Source organism: Narcine bancroftii, chromosome 7, assembly GCF_036971445.1.
Source record: "Narcine bancroftii isolate sNarBan1 chromosome 7, sNarBan1.hap1, whole genome shotgun sequence".
Classification (NCBI taxonomy): Eukaryota; Metazoa; Chordata; class Chondrichthyes; order Torpediniformes; family Narcinidae; genus Narcine; species Narcine bancroftii.
This window is the reverse complement of record NC_091475.1, coordinates 81010179-81028104: the sequence shown is the minus strand read 5'-3', so window position 1 is coordinate 81028104 and position 17926 is coordinate 81010179. Positions and strand designations below refer to the sequence as shown.

At 39.7% G+C, this 17926-nt stretch overlaps 1 protein-coding gene across 4 annotated transcripts in view; it reads left to right on the top strand.

Annotated features, from left to right (window-relative positions):
- The window catches only part of pcca (propionyl-CoA carboxylase subunit alpha), a 632301-nt gene that overhangs the window by 318224 nt on the left and 296151 nt on the right, over positions 1-17926 (top strand). For all 4 annotated transcript variants that reach the window (XM_069890498.1, XM_069890496.1, XM_069890499.1 and 1 more), the window contains one exon: positions 6899-7049. In XM_069890498.1, the coding sequence (XP_069746599.1) occupies positions 6899-7049 (151 nt within the window). The remainder of the gene's footprint in view (positions 1-6898; positions 7050-17926) is intronic.

The following is a 17926-nucleotide window of genomic DNA, read 5'->3' as shown; positions in this document are numbered from 1 at the left end:
AATTTAAGAAGGAATCACCATTTAGATGGCAAATGCAAGCAATAAGATACCTAGGTGTACAAATAAACAAAAATCTCGACCAACTATATAAACTCAATTATTATCCACTAATGAAAAAATTACAGGACGATTTAGAACATTGGAAAGATGTACCACTAACACTAATAGGAAGGATAAACTGTATTAAAATGAACATTTTTCCAAGGATATTATACTTATTTCAGACATTGCCAATACAACTGTCAGAGAAATTCTTCAAGGAGTTAAAGAAAATAATAAGGAAATTTTTATGGAGAGGGGGGAAACCGAGGATAGCACTAGATAAATTAACAGAATGGTATAAACAAGGAGGCTTACAACTGCCAAACTTTAAAAATTATTATAGAGCCGCACAATTAAGATACCTATCAGATTTTTATCAAACAAGGAAAAAGCCAGATTGGACGAGATTAGAATTAGATAAAATAGGGGAAAAGATACCTGAACACATATTATATAAATGGGATGAAACATTGGTACAACATAGAAGTTCTCCAGTATTACATCATCTCCTCAATATTTAGAAGAAGATTCATGTAGAAAGAAATAAAACAAATTATCAATTACCAAAACTAATATTGACGCAAAACAAGTTACTCCCTTTTACAATAGATAACCTTTCCTTTAGAGAATGGGAAAAAAAAGGGATTAAAAGAATAGAAAATTGTTTTTCAGGAAATAGATTCTTATCCTTTGAACAAATGAAAGATAAGTACAATATAACTCAAGATACAGCGCTGGCATATTACCAATTGAGATCCTACTTGAAGGATAAATTAGGAAGCAGTTTGAGTTTGCCAGAGGGAAGTAACCTTGAATATGTGATTACAGATACAATGATAATCAAAAGATTTATAACAAATATGTATATTAAACTGCAAGAAAAGGAGAATGAGGAAACAAATGGTAAAACTAAACAAAAATGGGAACAAGATTTAAATATAAAGATAAAAAAGGAAACATGGGAGAAGTTATGCTCCGGAACGATGAGAAATACAATAAATACGAGGTTACGTATGATGCAATATAACTGGATACACAGGCTATACATTACACCTCAAAAGTTAAATAAATGGGACCCAACAGTATCTGATAGATGTTTTCGATGTAAAAAATAAATGGGAACAACAATTCATGCAATCTGGACATGTGAGAAAGTAAAAAAAAGTTTGGGAAGATCTAAATCAGATATTAAATAAAATAACAGAAAACAATATACCAAATAATCCAGAGATCTTCCTCCTAAGTAACATAAAAAACAAAGAATTTGGAATTGACTTGGAGGATGCACAAAAAAGATTTGTTAAAATAGCTCTAGCTGTAGCAAAAAAATGTATTATGTCAACCTGGAAATTGGAAGATAATTTGAAAATACAACAATGGTATATAGAAATGAATAAATGTATTCCATTAGAAAAAAATAACATATAGTTTAAGAAATAATATTGAAATATTCGAACAAATATGGGAGCCTTACATTAAATACAATAGCGAAAACCTACCGGGGACAATCATTACCTAAGTTAATGGAAGGAAAAGGAAATGAAAAGAATGGACTCAGTAGAATTTCTGGTGTATTTTTATTGAATGACAACATTGTCTGACTGGTTTAATGTATCCTAGATTGTATACCTTAAATGGATGGGAGGGGGGAGGTAGGGAGGGTGGGTTGGGAGGAGGGAGGGGGGGGGAGAAAATGGCACTGTATATGTGTGAAAAGGAAAAAGTGTGTACCATGGTTAATGTGATTTATGGTGTGAAAAATAAAAAATTGAAAAAAAAGAAAGTATATATATTTGAATTATTACAAGATGAAGAGGCTATAGATGGATAATTTGTAACAATTGTCATTACTGTATTTAACTCTAGAAGGTTTAGATCAATTAAAGAGTCCTTTTATTGAGCAAGAGTTTCACAAAACAATAAATCTCCAGGTGAAGATGGGTTTCCAGTTGAATTTTATAAAGAATTAAAAAATTTATTCATTCCATTATTTATGAAAGTAATAGAACAGGCTTCTAAACACCACTGTCATCCAGAAACCTTTTCCATGGTGATAATTACAGTTATTTCTAAAAAAGATAAAGATCCATTAAAGGCTACTTCTTATAGAGCTATATCTTTGTTAATGTAGATTATAAAATTGTAGCAAAAGTATTAGTGAATAGGATTAATGAATATTTTCTTGATTTAATAAACATACAACAGATGGGGTTTGTTAAAAATAGACAATCTTCGGAGAATATAGTAAGGTTATTAAATATAATCCATTTAACTCAGAAGAAAAAAAAAGATTTGAGTCTTATTGTAGCTTTAAATGCAGAAAAAGCTTTTGATAGGTTAGAATGGGACTTTTTATTTACGGTGTTAAGTAAATTTGGTTTTGGTGTAAATTTTATAAATTGGATTAAGGCATTATATCGAAGTCCTAAAGCTAAGATGATAACAAATGAACAGATATCTCGATCTTTTAATTTAAATAGATCAGGTAGGCAGGTGTGTCCTTTATCACCAACTTTGTTTGCTTTAGCTATAGAAACACTTGCACAAAAGATCAGAGATAACCAACAATTAAATCAGATAAATCAGATCTAGCATAAAATTAGTTTATTTGCTGATGATGTACTAGTTTACTTAACTCAACCACAAATATCATTACCAAGACTTTATAGTCAGTTGTTAGATTATGGGAAAATTTCAGGATAAGATAAATTGGGATAAAAGTGAGGTAATGGAACTCGTAAAAGTATATTATTCACAATGTAGACAAGTGGTTTGTTTTAAATGGACAGACAAGATTAAATATTTAGGTATACGTATCGATACTAATTTGAAAAATTGATATAAATTGAATTATATTCCAATATTAAAAAAGATAGAGGAAGACTTAAAGAAATGTGTAAATTTGTCAATCACCTTAATTGGGAGAGTTAATTGTATTAAGATGAATGTTTTTCCACAAATTCAATATTTATTTCAAACTTTAACTATACCTTAACCTCAAAAATTTTTTCAAGATTTTAAATTAGCAAGTTTGGAAATTTCTTTGGAAAGGGAAAATGGTAAGAAAGTCATTAGAAAAATCATCATGGAAATATGAACGAGGAGGATTACAACTTCCTAACTTTAAGAATTATTATAAAGCAGCACAAGTAGTTTTTCATTTTCATGTTTGTTAAAATTAGACTAGCATGGGTGGATATTGAAATAAATAAGATAGGAGAGGTTAGTCCAGATGAGTTTATTTATAAATGGGATTCTAAATTTACTGTAATAGATAAGGAAGTTCCAATATTAAAACATTTGTTGAATGTTTGGAATAAAGTTAAATTAGAAACTGATGGAAATACACTTTTACTAAAAACACCACTAATTAATCCCTTATTGATTTTTTCAAAAGATAATCCTTTTATAAATATATGGACTATAAGGGAATTTCTAAATTTTGGGATTGTTATGATAATAATAGATTGAAATCTTTTGATCAATTAATGATTAAATATGATATACCTCATAATACATTATTTTGTTATTTTCAATTGAGGGCTTATTTAAGAGAGAAATTAGGATCAGAAATGATTTTAAAAGATCCTACAAATTTGGAACAAATTATGGTTGATGGAATGATTAAATTGTTTGTTTCAATTGCATATATATATTATTACAAGAACAGACACCCGAAGTAGGCTTGTTTAATTCAAAAGAAAGATGGGATAGAGACATGATAATAGATCAACAAAACTGGCAAAACTTGTGTAAAGATGTTATGACAAATACTATTAATGTAAGATAATAGATAACTTCATTAAAATTTTTTACACCAACTGTATTACTCCTCAGAAATTGAGGAGATGGAGATCAAATTTATCGGATCAATGTTTTAGATGTGGAACAGAAATTGGAACTTTTCTTCATTCTACGTGGTCTTGTTCAAAGGTGAACCCTTTTTGAGTTTCTATTGATAAATTTTTGCAATGGATAACATGGGTAAACTTTCCTTTAAACCCTGAATTACTTTTGTTAGGAAATTTTGAAAGTGTCACTCATAAATTATCGTTGTCAGATTCTCAATTAAAATTTGTAAAGTTGATTTTAGTAGTAGCAAGAAAATGTGTTGCTGTAACATGGAAATCTGATGCTTCTCTAAACATAGATGGCATGCTGAGATTCAAAGTTGTATTCCATTAGAAAAAAATACATATAATCTAAGGGATAAATATTTATTATTTTTGCAAATTTGGGGTCCATATGCTAAAATAATGAAATTAAAATTATGAATTTTTTTTCCTGATCAGTGGTTTTCCTTGAAGGTATAATAATTTTATGAAGTCTTTGAGGTTTTTGAGTGTCAACTGATGCAATGCAGATTAATTACTTGTAATTGTTTTATAATGAAATATCTTATATTTTAGTTTTCGGATTAGACTAGTTTATGTTTTATTTTAGTTTTTAGATCTTAGAATTTAGTTTATTTATATATATATAGTTTCAGCATATTTCAGTAATATTTTATTACTATAGTATATTATTGTTAATTACTTGGTCTTATATATGTTGATTAAATAAAATATTAAAAAAAAGGATTTATTCATGAACAAGTCATGAAATTCAGTGTTTTGCAGCAAGATCATAGAGCAAACATTCATAATATGAGCATCTTATGACATTACTATAAAAAATAAAATAATAATACCAATAGCAGGGCACAAAAAGTAAGACAGTGTCTTTGGTTCATTGATTATTCAGGAATTTGATGGTGGTGGGGAAGAAGCTGTCCTTGTGCCATTGTGTGCTCGTCTTTTGGCTCCTGTACCTTTTCCCTGATAATAGCAGAGTGAAGAGGACATGGCCTGGGTGGTGGTGGTCTTTGAGGATAGAGGCTGCTTTTTTAAGAACGCCTCATGAAGATGTCTTCAATGGAGTGAAATCTGGTGCCTGTGATGTCGCAAGCTGAGTTAATAACCTTATTGAGTTTATTAATATTGTCCTGAGGTTTGGCACCTCCATACCAGGCAGTAATGCAATCAGCCAGAATGCTCTCCACGGTACATGTGTAGAAGTTTACAAGAATCTTCACTGACATACTGAACCGCCTCAGACACCTCACAAATTATTGCCACTGGCGAGCCTTCTTTGTGAATGCATCAACATGGAAATTCCAGGACAGACCCTTGGAAATGTTGACAGCCAGGAATTTGAAATTCTTGACCCTTTCCACTCCACTATTGAGCTCTCGATGAGGACTGGGCCATATTCTCCTGACTTCCTCATGAAATCCACAATCATCTCCTTGGTTTTGCTGGCGTTGAGTGCAAGGTTGTTGTCGTTACCCCATTCAATGAGCTGATCCATCTCCCTCCTGTATGCTATCTCATTGCTGTTTGTGATTCTACTGACAACTGTGGTACCATTGGCAAACCCATAGATGGCATTGAAATTGTGCCTGGTTGCACAGTCATGGGTGTACAAGGAGCAATGCAGTGGGCCAAGCACACATCCTTGCCAAGCCTGCAGGTGGACTTTAGGAAAGGAAAACTGGAGGTGTAGAATCCATTGATCATTGGGGGAAACTGAAGTGGTGAGAATGAGCAAATTTAAATTACTGGCAATCATGATCTCGAAGGACCATTCCTGGACCCGTCATACGAATATAATTGTGAAGAAAGCACTTCTATGCTTTTACTTCTTCGGGAGTTTGCAGAGGTTTATTATGACATCAGAAACCCTTGAAAACTTCCTCAGATTTGTAGTGGAAAGTGTGCTGATTGGCTGCATCACAGCCTGGAATGGGAGCACCAATAACTCTCAGCAGAAAGCCCTGCAAAGTAGTGGGCATCACAGGCAAAACTCTCCCCACCATTGAATGTCAGAAATGGAAGCATCATAAAATGTTGCTGTAATGTAAGAGACAACCCTTTCACTCACCTCGGGAGCTAGCCATTTTTTCTTTTTTTTTGAGACAAGCTGGCAGTGAGATCTCAAGTTCATGTTCAAGTTCGTTTATCTTCATATAACTATGCATATGCACCCAGGTGAAACAGACCATGGTACATAAAAGATATAATTTAAAATAATTATATATAAATAGTTTGGATGATTTATTCATTGCATGATACTCTTCAGCAATCTCACAGCCTATGGGAATAAGCTATTTCCCAACTCTGCAGTCCTGATTTTGATGCTCCTGTACCTCCTTGCTCAAGGTAATGGGTCAAATATACTGTGCACTGGATGGAATAAGTCCTCAATTATTCTTTGATCCCTTTTAGGCAATGCTCCTGGTAAATGACATCAATGGATGGTGGCCCTCTAAACCTACAGCGAGAGAAGAGACTTTCCTTAAATTCATTCCTCAAATCTGTTGGATCAGATTTTAGATAATCAGGATTTGATTTCATAATGTTCCATTGGTGTTAAAAATGTGGTTTATTGTTGGTTGTTGATCAAAGAATGAAATAACATCCTCCCCTGGCAATAAAGACATTTTTTTCCTCCCTAAAGTATAGGCAGTATTTTGATGTAGGGAAATCTGCAACCAATTTGTACACAGCAAAAGAGATCAGATAACTCATCTTAGTGACATTTATTGAAGAATAAGTATTGGGAAAGGAATAGTGGAGAACTTCTCTGCTCTCCTTCAAAATAGCACGGAACCTTCATTAACCCAAGAGAACACCTGAAAAGTGGTCACTCTGGCATCGCAGCCCTCCTTCAGCACTAACACACATAGTGCTCTCAAGTTTCTTGAGAGTGGATGAGCCGTAGACTTCAGAAGTAAAGTCACAGCCCACTGAGCCACTCATTTCTTGCTAAAGTGAATAGTGCAGGAGCTCATATGTGTACCTTTCTTTTGATGCAGCACCTTTCTAGATCCAGATACTCGAAGATCCATGGGAGAACAAGCAGTGGCCTTGGCAAAAGCTGTCAATTATTCCTCTGCTGGCACAGTTGAATTCCTTGTGGACTCGAAGAAGAACTTTTATTTCTTAGAAATGAACACTCGACTTCAGGTATGAATCTTTGTGCAGATATGAATAGTGATGAATGGTTACCAGGAAACTCGGGAGGGAACAATGAAATTTATTTAGCCACAATGGAGCTTGTCAAGGTAAGAACCAGATACTTCCCTTAAGAACCAAATACTTATTTTAAGAATAAACACATGGGAGAGGAAGGCAGAGGGGAAAAGAGGAAGGTAGAAAACAGAAGGACAGTGATGAGGAGCAGAGGAGGAATGGGAGATCCTTTGTGTGCAGTAGAACACCAGCGTGGATTCTTGGGCTGTAAATTCCATGTATTTCCAGCCACTGTTGCTGTGTACATTTTATACCCTGCTTCAAGTAACCCTAAAGACCTTGAGGAGGATATAGTTAAGTGCCACAGAGGTTCCGCAGTATGTAGCTTGTCTTAGTGCTTTGATATTTTTCCCATTTGGCAGGCAAAATTTCCTTTCAGATTTTGCAGCGCTGAATCCATGCTGAGTTGGACTAAAATTGTTGCTAGTGTCAGCACTAAGAATCAAGTCTCTTTGAAAATGATTTTTAAACCCACAGTCTCCATACCTTTCCTAATGAGATGTGTTTTATGGATAACAATAAAAAGTGTGTTTTCATTTAAAGCAGAAAGAGCAATATTTACAGAGAACCTTGGAAGTTTAATGATTGTCAGGCTTTGGACTTGACTAAAACGATAATCTTCTTACAATTTAAAAAAAAAATAGAAAAGATAAGATTGTCAGTGTTTTAGAGGGCCGAGCGACCACATGGTTAGACGGGCTGAATCGCCACCCCAGTCATTTGGTACAAGATGGTGAGGGCCCCCCTACCCTTCTCAGGAGAAGCCCAGGTTTGGCGACACACTTTGTTTGGGAGATATTGCCACTTCCTGGTTGCACGTTGCTGGGCAGGTAGTGGCTCCACAACGCGCTAATGTCACACCCTTAGACCGGCGCGCCCCACAGGAAGTGGGTTATCCGCTAAAAAGCAGTGTGAGAGATTCAAATAAAGTCAGTTACTGGTTCACCCTCGTGCTGTGTGGACGTACTTCATTTCAGTAGCGGTGCCATTAGCAACTGCTACAGTGGTGACCCGACGGTTCCAATGTCTTTGAAACCCACCTTGAACACGACAAAATGCAGGATGCTGCTACTGCTACAGTCGCAATGGCTGTGACCAATGATCTGGACGTGCATTTGCCGCCCTTCTGGGCCAACCAGCCAAGAACTGGTTACAGCTGGCCAAATCATAGTTCCAGGTCAGAGTCATTATCTCGGAGGACACCAAGTTCTGGCATATCGTCAGCGTCCTGGATGCCGCTACTGCAGCCAAAGTAAGCTCCTTCGTTGACAGTCCTCCAATGGAGCGCAAGTACCAACAATTCTGATTTTTTTCCTTGATTCCCTGGAACTCAGCTGGCACGAGTACGTCATCAACATCCTCAATATGCAGGGTGCAGGGCCTGGGTGATAGAAACCCCTCCGAGCTCATGCACAAAATGGTGGCTTTAGTGGCTGGGCACACAAACTGTTTCTTATTTGACACCCTATTCCTCTCCAAGCTACGGGTGCATGTTTCCTCAGCAATATCAGATGTGGACTTCAGCATCCCACACCTGGTAGCCAAGGAAGGAGACAGACTTTTCAGCACCCCGCAGCAGAGCTTGATACATGTTCAACCGATCTACGCCATTGGCACCTCTGGCTCAGCCCCTGTACCAGGGTTTTCCCCTCCATCAGTTTCACCAGCAGTAGCCGCAGCCCAACCGCAACGAGCGCTCAAACGGAGCGATTACTGTTTCTACCACTGCAGATGGGGCTTCAGCACCTGGCGGTGCATTCCTCCATGCTCATACCCCAATGCCAAGTCAAGCACAGTGATGGGAAAATAACAGACCAGCCACTGATAGTGGCCTCAGCAGTTGTTACACATAAAGGCGTACTCTACCTAAGGGACCAGCAGACAAGCAAGGATTTCCTAGTCGACATGGGTGAAGAGTTGAGCCTTATCCTGCGAACTTACTTCAAGCTCAAAAACAATCCCAAGGGCCTCCCCTTACAGGCAGCCAACGGCTCCTCCATTCCAAGCTTCGGCACCTGTTTGGTCATAATCCATGTTGCGGGAATTGTTTTCCACTGAAAGTGTGTGACTGCATCCGTTGGGCAAGCCCTATGGAGCCGATTTCCTCCAGGCACACAAGTTAATGGTAGACATGAACAGATGCTGCTTGGACATTGCTACCACATTCCAGTCACACCTCCTCACACTACGGAAACCTTACTTTTTGCCATTGGGCATCCACGCTCTTAGACCACAATGAATATGCCCTTTCACTGTTGGCACCAAATTTCCATGATGCAAAACCAGCACATGGCGTGGAACACCACATCGAGACCACCAGGCCTTCAGTGTACACACGGGCACGGTGCCTCCCGCAGGACAAACTCTTCTAAGTCAAGACCAAGCTTGCTGCCATGGAGGAGTTGCGTATTGGCCACTATTCAAACAGCCCCTGGGCGTCCCCGCTGTACATGGTCCAGAAGAACTCCGGCGGTTGGCATCTATGTGGCGATTACAGACAACTCAATGATGTCACAGTCCCAGATAGATACCCCATCCCACACATCCAGGACTTCGCTACATGGCTCCAGGGTTGCCGCATTTTCTCAAAGGTGGACCTCATCTGATTCTGGTGAATCCTAACATCGTCCTGAAAACAGCAATTATTACAACTTTCAACCTTTTTGAATTCTTCTGGATGCCTTCCGGATTAAAGAATGCAGTCCAGACTTTTCAGCATGGTTGGCGGGGACCGCAATTTCATTTTCATCTTTCTGAATGACATCTTCATGGCCAGCCCCGGTGCCAGCATGCATAGGATGCCCTTGACTCGCCTTTTCATAAGTTGGCAGGAATTCGGACTCACGGTGAACCCAGCTAAATGCCAATTACTCCTGGAAACAATTGATTTCCTTGAACACCGTATCACCCACGAGGGTGTCACGCTGTTGCTGGATAAGGTAGAAGCGATTTCCCCAGGCCGAGCACCATTAAAGGTCTACAGGAATTCTAGGGATGGTGAACTTTTATCATTGTTTCCTCCCGGGATCAGCTACCCTCACGCAACCCCTACAACCTCATCAAACCCGGCGACAGGGTGCTCCAGTGGACACATGAAACCATCAAAGCATTCCAGGCAACCAAAGCGGCACTGGCAGAGGCCACATCTTTGGCCCATCCACGCTCTTCATCCCCCCTGGCCCTTATAACAGACACATTGCCTGCTGTCCGACAAGTACCTGTGGCATGGCCTCCACTGTGACGCGACTCTATGGGCTTCGACTGCCAGTGTGCCAAAGTGCACAGTCACACTGCAGCATTTTGACCCGGCGCAACGCCAATTTGACCACGTGCACGTGGACATCATTGGCCCACTCCCCGTAAGTCAAGGTATGTGATATTTATTCACAGTAGTTGACTGTTTTACCTGTTGACCGGAAGCGATACCCCTGCCCACATGCAACACAGAGACTTGGGCCAGAGCTTTCTTGTCCACCTGGGTCGCACACTTTGGAGTCCTGCCCCACATCACCTCGGATCGAGGGGCCCAGTTCACATCCTCGCTCTGGTCCAACCTAGCCAAGTTCTGTGGCAGCCACTTACACCACACCATGACCTTCAGGAAAATGGACTTGTTGAATTTTTTCACCCACCTGAAAGCTCAACTACAATGGCTAAATTGGATGGACGAAGTCCCATGGGTGCTGTTAAGAATTTGCACAGTGCCAAAAGAAGACCTGCCAGCATCATCCGCTGAGATAGTGTACGGTTCCTTACTTACCATCCCAGGGGACACTCACTTCAACCCTCCCGGCCCACAACCCAGTGCCTTAGACATTCTCTATCACTTGAGGGAACAGACAGGTAAGCTGAAACCTCCGCCACTTTCCCAACATGGCTCTCCACCTTGCCATGTCCCTTCAGATCTACTGACTTCATTTTTGTTCACAGAGGACAGCAAGAAACACCAATGCAAAGTCCCTACGAAGGCCCATTCACGGTGTTACAGCGTGACGACATTGTTTTCACCTGTGATATTGGTGAGCGGCAGGACTCATTTACCATTGACCGCCTCAAGACAGCGCATTTGGACTCAGGTCAACTTGTCTTGGCTCCCCAGGTCAGACACAGAGGCTGTCCACCTAAAGACAGTACTGTGACTTGCTCAAAGTGTGGCAGCGATTCTTGTGGGGGGGGGGGGCGGGGTGGTGAAGCGGGCCGAGCGACCACGTGGTTAGATGGGCTGCATCGCTGTCTGTCGGTTGGTACAAGATGGTGTTCATTAATTCGATTAATTAGGATGTTGTTTCCCTTCTCAAGAGAAACCCTCGTTTGGCGACACATGTTGCTTGGGATATGTCGCCACTTTCTGGTTGCATGTGGCTGGGCAGGCGGTGACTCCGCAAAGCACTGACATCACTCCCTTAGACCAACACGCCCCAGACAGGAAGTGGGTCATCCCCTAAAATCAGCATGAGAGATTCAAATAAAGGCAGTTACTGGTTCACCCTCATGTTGTGTGGACGTACTTCATTTTAGTAGCTCTGCCGTCAGCAGCTGCTACAATGGCAGCATGTAAGATGAAAACGGTTTTAATATTTTGCAATGCACAAAAGTGCTGGAAAAACCCAGCAGGCCACGCAACATGCAGAGAAAGTAGAGCCCTTTGTTGGGTATGAGCAACAACAGGCTTTTTTTAACTTATCCTGTTAAAGATGTTTGTGTGCTTCATTAATGAACATGGAGAGACTTATGATGATGATCCAGGGTTTGAAGGACTTGTGAGGAGTTTGGAGAAGCTGTTTTTTTTACCCCTTGAGGCAGTTAAGGTTAAGCATCCTTAACACTTCATTGAGTCAGAGAGTTGCAGCATGGAAACTAGCTCTTGGGGTCACTGAGTCCGCAGTGACTATTAACAACTTGCTTACAATAATCCTATGCAAACCTATTTTTTAAATTCTTCCCGTGATCTCATCGACTTCCCACAGATTCTATCACTTACCCCACCCTTGGGACAATTAACCCTCCCAACCCGCATGTCTTTGGCATGTGGGAGTAAACCGGAGAACATGCAAGCACCACACAGACTGCATCAAATTTAGGAATTGATCGCGGGTTTCCTGCACCGTGAGGTAGTGGCACTCCAAGCCATGCCACTGTGCCGCTTAAAAATTGATGGAAGTTTCTAACAGAATGGAAAAAATAAACCAGTTCCATTGGGTCAGTAGCCAGGGGTAATTGTTTACTGAAGTATTTAATAGAAAAAAATGGAGAAAAATTAGTAACTTTTTCTGCAATGGGCCATTAAGATCAAGAATGTTGGAAAGAATGGAGTCAGCAGTGATTTTTAAAAGGTAAAAGGAAAAATAAATTGAAAAGGAAAAATTCACATGTCTGTGGAGAGGGGAATGAGAATAATTGGAGGACTTTCAAAAAGCTGGCGTAAGTTTGGGATCAAATCGATGGCTTTTTGTTCTGTGTGATTCTGTGAATTATGATACGATATGAGAGTTTATTGTCATAGGACATGATGAAAAAACTTTGATATACATAAGGACAATATACAGGTGCACCAAAATTCTTTCTTGCTGCACCCACACAGGTACATAAGATGGGCCAACAAAAGTATAAATTAAATTACTATAATGTGCCAGGAGATCAAAAAAAGGATAGATATATGTTCACAGTTCTAATTAATGCAAGAAAAATGCGAGGTTTCAATAATGCAGTTGGATCTTTTGATGGTCCTGAAGTAGTTTCTGGTCAGGATAGCTTGCATTCATCAGGCTCAACGTATATCCTCACACCAAAATTCTTGAAGAGAAATATGGGATTTAACCTGGAAAATCAGGAAATAATGAATGCACACCATCGCTGACACTTGCCAGCCTATAACAGCTTCTTTTGACATGCAAAAAAAAATCAGCCAAAGTTATTGTAGGTCCCTCACTGACAGAGGGAAATCTGACTTCACAGAAGAAAACACAGAAAGCTTTCCCAAAATAGTGGCTATCTGGAAGATTAAAGTGAACAAGGGGCTCAAAGCAAAATGTATGCATAAAATTAGAAATTAAAGGGGATCAAAGATGATAAAATCTTCAGGACCTGGTGACTTACAGCTGAGGATTTTGAGGAAGTGGCTACGGAGAAAATGGAGACGGTTTCTCATCTTACAAAATTCCGCGGATTTTAGTCTGGTTGCCACAAACTGGAAGGTAGCAACATTATTCCAATGTTTAAGAAAGGAGGGAGGAGTTCATTGAAAGGGAAAGGGTTAGGATCACATACCAAGGACGGAGCTAAAGGGTGTTGCAAAAATAATAACAGATTTGGACAGAGTTAACATTGTGAAAAGGAAATAATGTTTAGCATGGAACTCCATCATCATACTGCATCATGGAACGTCAGTCCAGCAGGACTGTGTGGGCTACCTTCACCAGACAGATAACAGAGGCTCACCTGCCACCTTCTCAAGAACAGTTAATAATGGGCAATAGGTCCTTACCTTTGGTAACTAGCAGAATGGATGAGAGTGACTCAGTGAATGTGCATTTGGGCAGGAGAATCTCTTGTCCCATAGAAGAGATTATTAAATAAAGTCTGACAGCTATTTATTGAGGGTTATATTTTGGCGACTGCAAGTAGGTAGTAGGAATAGACAGCTGACTAACCGGGATTGGTTCTGAGATCCTGGCTCTTCATAATCTATATCAATCATTTGGATGAGAGAACCAAATGCAACATATCCAAGTTTGCTGATGACACAAATCGAGGTAGCAATGTGGGTTGTGGGGAGGATGCAGAAAGGCTTCAGGGGATAGAGACAGGTGAAGCAAATAGAAGATAGCGTGGTAAATAGAACATTGCCTCTCCATCCACTGTGGTAGTAAAAAGGTATTTGTGGTCTTAAATAGCAAGAGTTTCAAATATGTTGGTATTAAGAGGGACCAGGGTGTCATGGGTGCACAAATCATTGTGTTAATATGCACGTACAGCAGAAGGAAGGCAAACAGAACTTTGGTTTGATTGAGAGGGTTTGAGGACTGGAAAAGAGATATCTTGCTCCAATTATACAGGGGTCCTGCTGAGACTGCACCTGGAATATTGCGTTAATATTAATGTTGTGTCTGGTCTCCTTCATGAAGGAAGAGTGTACCACTGAAGGAGAGTGGGCAACAAAGGTTCACCAGATTGATTCATAGGATGGGGGAATTTGTTATAAGAGGAGAGATTTAAACCGTCTGAGGTCATGCTCTCTCAGGTTTAGAAGAATGAATTTATGAGTCTTGATAGAGTAGATGTGAAGATGATATTTCCCTGGCACAGTGTGTGTCAAAGCAGGAGTTACTGTGTCGGATCAGAGAGAAATTTGTTCACTTGCAGGCCAGTGAAATTTTGGAATTCTCTATCCAAGAAGGCTATGGAGATTCAATCAATGAAAAATAATTGGAAGTCAAAATTTTAAAGATTTTTGGATATTAAGGAAATCAAATTGAGATGAGAAATTCTCACTGAGGTAAAAGATCAACTATAATGTTGAGTGGTGGCGGCGGCTGGTACAATTGGGACATTTAAGACTCTGATTCCAAGATTTTTTTATTGTCATGTAATAGTACAGAACATGCCTTCTGCCTGCCATAAGGCAGACAAAGAATTGCCATTAGTATTGCCTGGTGTCCCTTACAATAAGACAGAAACAAAAGCAAAAAAGAGTCCCTTCAGAGACACTGAGTGTCTGTGGATCACCTCCAGTGCGTCTGCAACCTCCGTAGCTGCACAGACTCCTGTTCTATTCATCAGCAACTCGTGCTCCAGGTTCAGACCTCTGATGTGATCACAAAGAAAAGCAATGCAAAATCTTTAACATTCATAGTGGCATTTTTATTTATCCATTCTGCTATTGTGCATTGTAGTGTTAACCATTTGTAGCACCATTGTCACAAATGTGCCCCCAACACTCCCTTCCCTCCCAGGATTACTCTCCCTTCTGCTGTTTGAGTGGCTTCTCCACTGGTCAGCCCCTCAATGCCTGGTAATGGAAGGACTCTAGCCTCGCTGGTTACACCAAACCTCAATGCACCATTCAGCATACACTTCTCAAACGTGCCAGTCGGCAGCATTCCGTCACTGACATCTCACTGTGCCGGAAGATCAACAAGTTTCAGACATACTAAAGGGAATCCTTCACTGAGTGATGAGCTGCCAGTAGCACTTGATGTCTGTCTCTGCGTGCGTCCCCAGGAAAAGCCCATAAATCAGAGTCCTCTGTCACACTGCTGCTGGAGATGAATCGTGACAAGGACCCTTGCATTCTTCTCCATACATTTAGCCAATCCACAGTCTGCAAGGGGATGGGCGACTGTAATCTCCCTATCTTGGGGACAATGTGTTTTGGGGGTGATATTCGATTTATATAGGAAGTATCTGACCTGGAGAGCTCCTACTGGTCAGATCCTGGTGCTTGTCACTGAGTCCTGGTGCTGAGGCATTCTGCCAGATGACCAGGGATCCAACTTACAGTATAAATTGTTGCCGTCACTGCGAGACAGGAGTCAATCTTCACAGACCCAAATGAGTAGCTTCCCATTTGTGCTTTATCAATCACTTCTTTTGTTCCACTTTATTTTGTTATTCTTCTTTTGAAGCCAGCATGAAAATAATTCTGCTGGTTGCCTTTTTAAAGATTGGTTTGACAAAATAATTTTTTTGGCTTTCTAAAAAATCATGTTGTTGCTTTGGAATGGTGGACATGGACAATTAATCACCCACCCTGTCCAGTGGATGAGAGTTAGGAATCCTCTGCATATTAAGTGGAAGCTCAGCCACTGAGTAGATTCAAGCTGTTAGATATGTAGCTATTGAGGAATTCGAGGGTTTGTGCCATGAAGTGGTGCTGAGATAAACGCTCAGCCATGATCTTATTGAATGGCAGATCAGAAGCGAGGGGCTCTTAATGCAAATTACAGTGGTCCATAGAGTACATAGGTCTAAAGTTAAATGATCTTGGTTTTACTCTGATATAAATCCTCTATGTGACAAATTTAAAATTGCTGAGGCTTCTTGATTCACATGTTTTGGATGCCCTTTTAGGGTTAAATTGGAGCCTTGCCCTTTAATTGCTCTTTTTGATTAATTTCAAGATGATGATGTTTTACTGACTTCAACTCAAAAACAAATTTTATCTTTTACTTTATTGATGGCCAGACGTTCAAGTTTGATTAAATGGAAAGATAACACTCCACCTACACATACACAATGGTTAAATGATATCATGTCTTGTTTAAGTGGAGAAAAAAATTAGATGTGCCATTAAAGATTCAAATACTAATTTCCTAATGACATGGGGCCCTTTCATGGACTTTTACCACAATCTAAAGTTTAAGAGTTATTATAAGCTTTGATGCTGTGCTTTTTCCAGGTTGTTCTATAATTGTATTGTTAAATTTTTGAATTATTGAAAAACTTCAGTAAAAATATCTTAAAAAGGAAAGAAGTGAAGGGCTGAATAGCCTATTCCTACTTCTCATACTTGTAACCCACTTTTTAAAAACAGTTTTGGAAAGGATTAAAAGTGTAAAAAAAAAGTGCCTGGTTTTCCAGCACAAGTACTGGAGAATCACATCAAGTTTATGCTTCTCCATTGGACTCCAGCAGAGAAAGGGCACAATTTCCAGCAAAAAAACAGTTAGAAGATTTCACATTTCAACATGTGCACACTGAAATCCTAAGCCTGGTGCTAGTTCTCTGCTGAACACCAGGCAAAATCCAGCAAAGTCCAAGATGGCAGTTTGGAAAATGATTTTCAGGAGGTTGCTGATCTCCCAAGTTTTGTCATCCAAACGTTTCACCAGATCACAGCCAGGAGCTGGAGCCATGGCTGCTTTCCATCCTTTGAAATCACTGCAGACAATACACTCGTGAGAGGAGCCCCAGAGAATTGGCTCTGAAGAGTTCATGTCACAATGTCATAGCCAGTTAGCAGATTTTGGCAGGCAGAATTTTATTGCTACTTTCCTGCAACAACATTAATTTCTCTTTTAAATACACTTCATTCAACCAGCTCAGGGTTGTTATGAAAGGTGCAGCCATATAAATGTAGAAGCCCACTCATAGGCTTTGTTGAGACTTGATGTCACAATTAAAGTGTACATGCTAGGAGTTCAGCTGCCTTGTGAAAGCAAGCAAGCAGGCTGGTGAGTGCACTGGTCACGTGCAGCATTTGGATTGCAAAGAAGATCGCTTTATTGTGTCAAAATTGCTCAACTTGACCGCCGTTGACCAATAACTCTATGAATGAAATGCTAGTGCAGGCTCTGCTGTCCCATTTGCCAGATTTACATTGTACAAACTGTTTGCTCTTTAAGTAATGACTTTTATTAGAAAAATGTCAAAGTGTCAGTTAATTATGATGAAAATTTGTCTGGAATAAAAGCCTTACTGAGTTAATTGCACCATCTGCTTTTATATACTGAGCTGGTCTCTGCTAAAATCACCCAGTAAACAAGTGTCTGGTAGCATTAAAAATCTTAACACCAGAATTCCACCTGGGTGTCAACAAATTCACATACCTGAAAAACCCACAATGAATTTTATTTGTCAAGTGCTTTTTTAAAAATAAATGCACCGTTTACATGGTTTGGCATATGAAGGTACGATACTTGTATCCTTTCATTCTTGGCTTTATCTAACCAGACTGAGGTTGGAGACATGGACTAACCAGTATGTGTATTCAAGCTGGGTATTCCCCTCACAGCATCATACGAAGCTGTTAGCAGCAATTTGCTGATAGCAGAGTGACTGCATTGGTTCAGCCCTGCTATTGTGCATGCTAA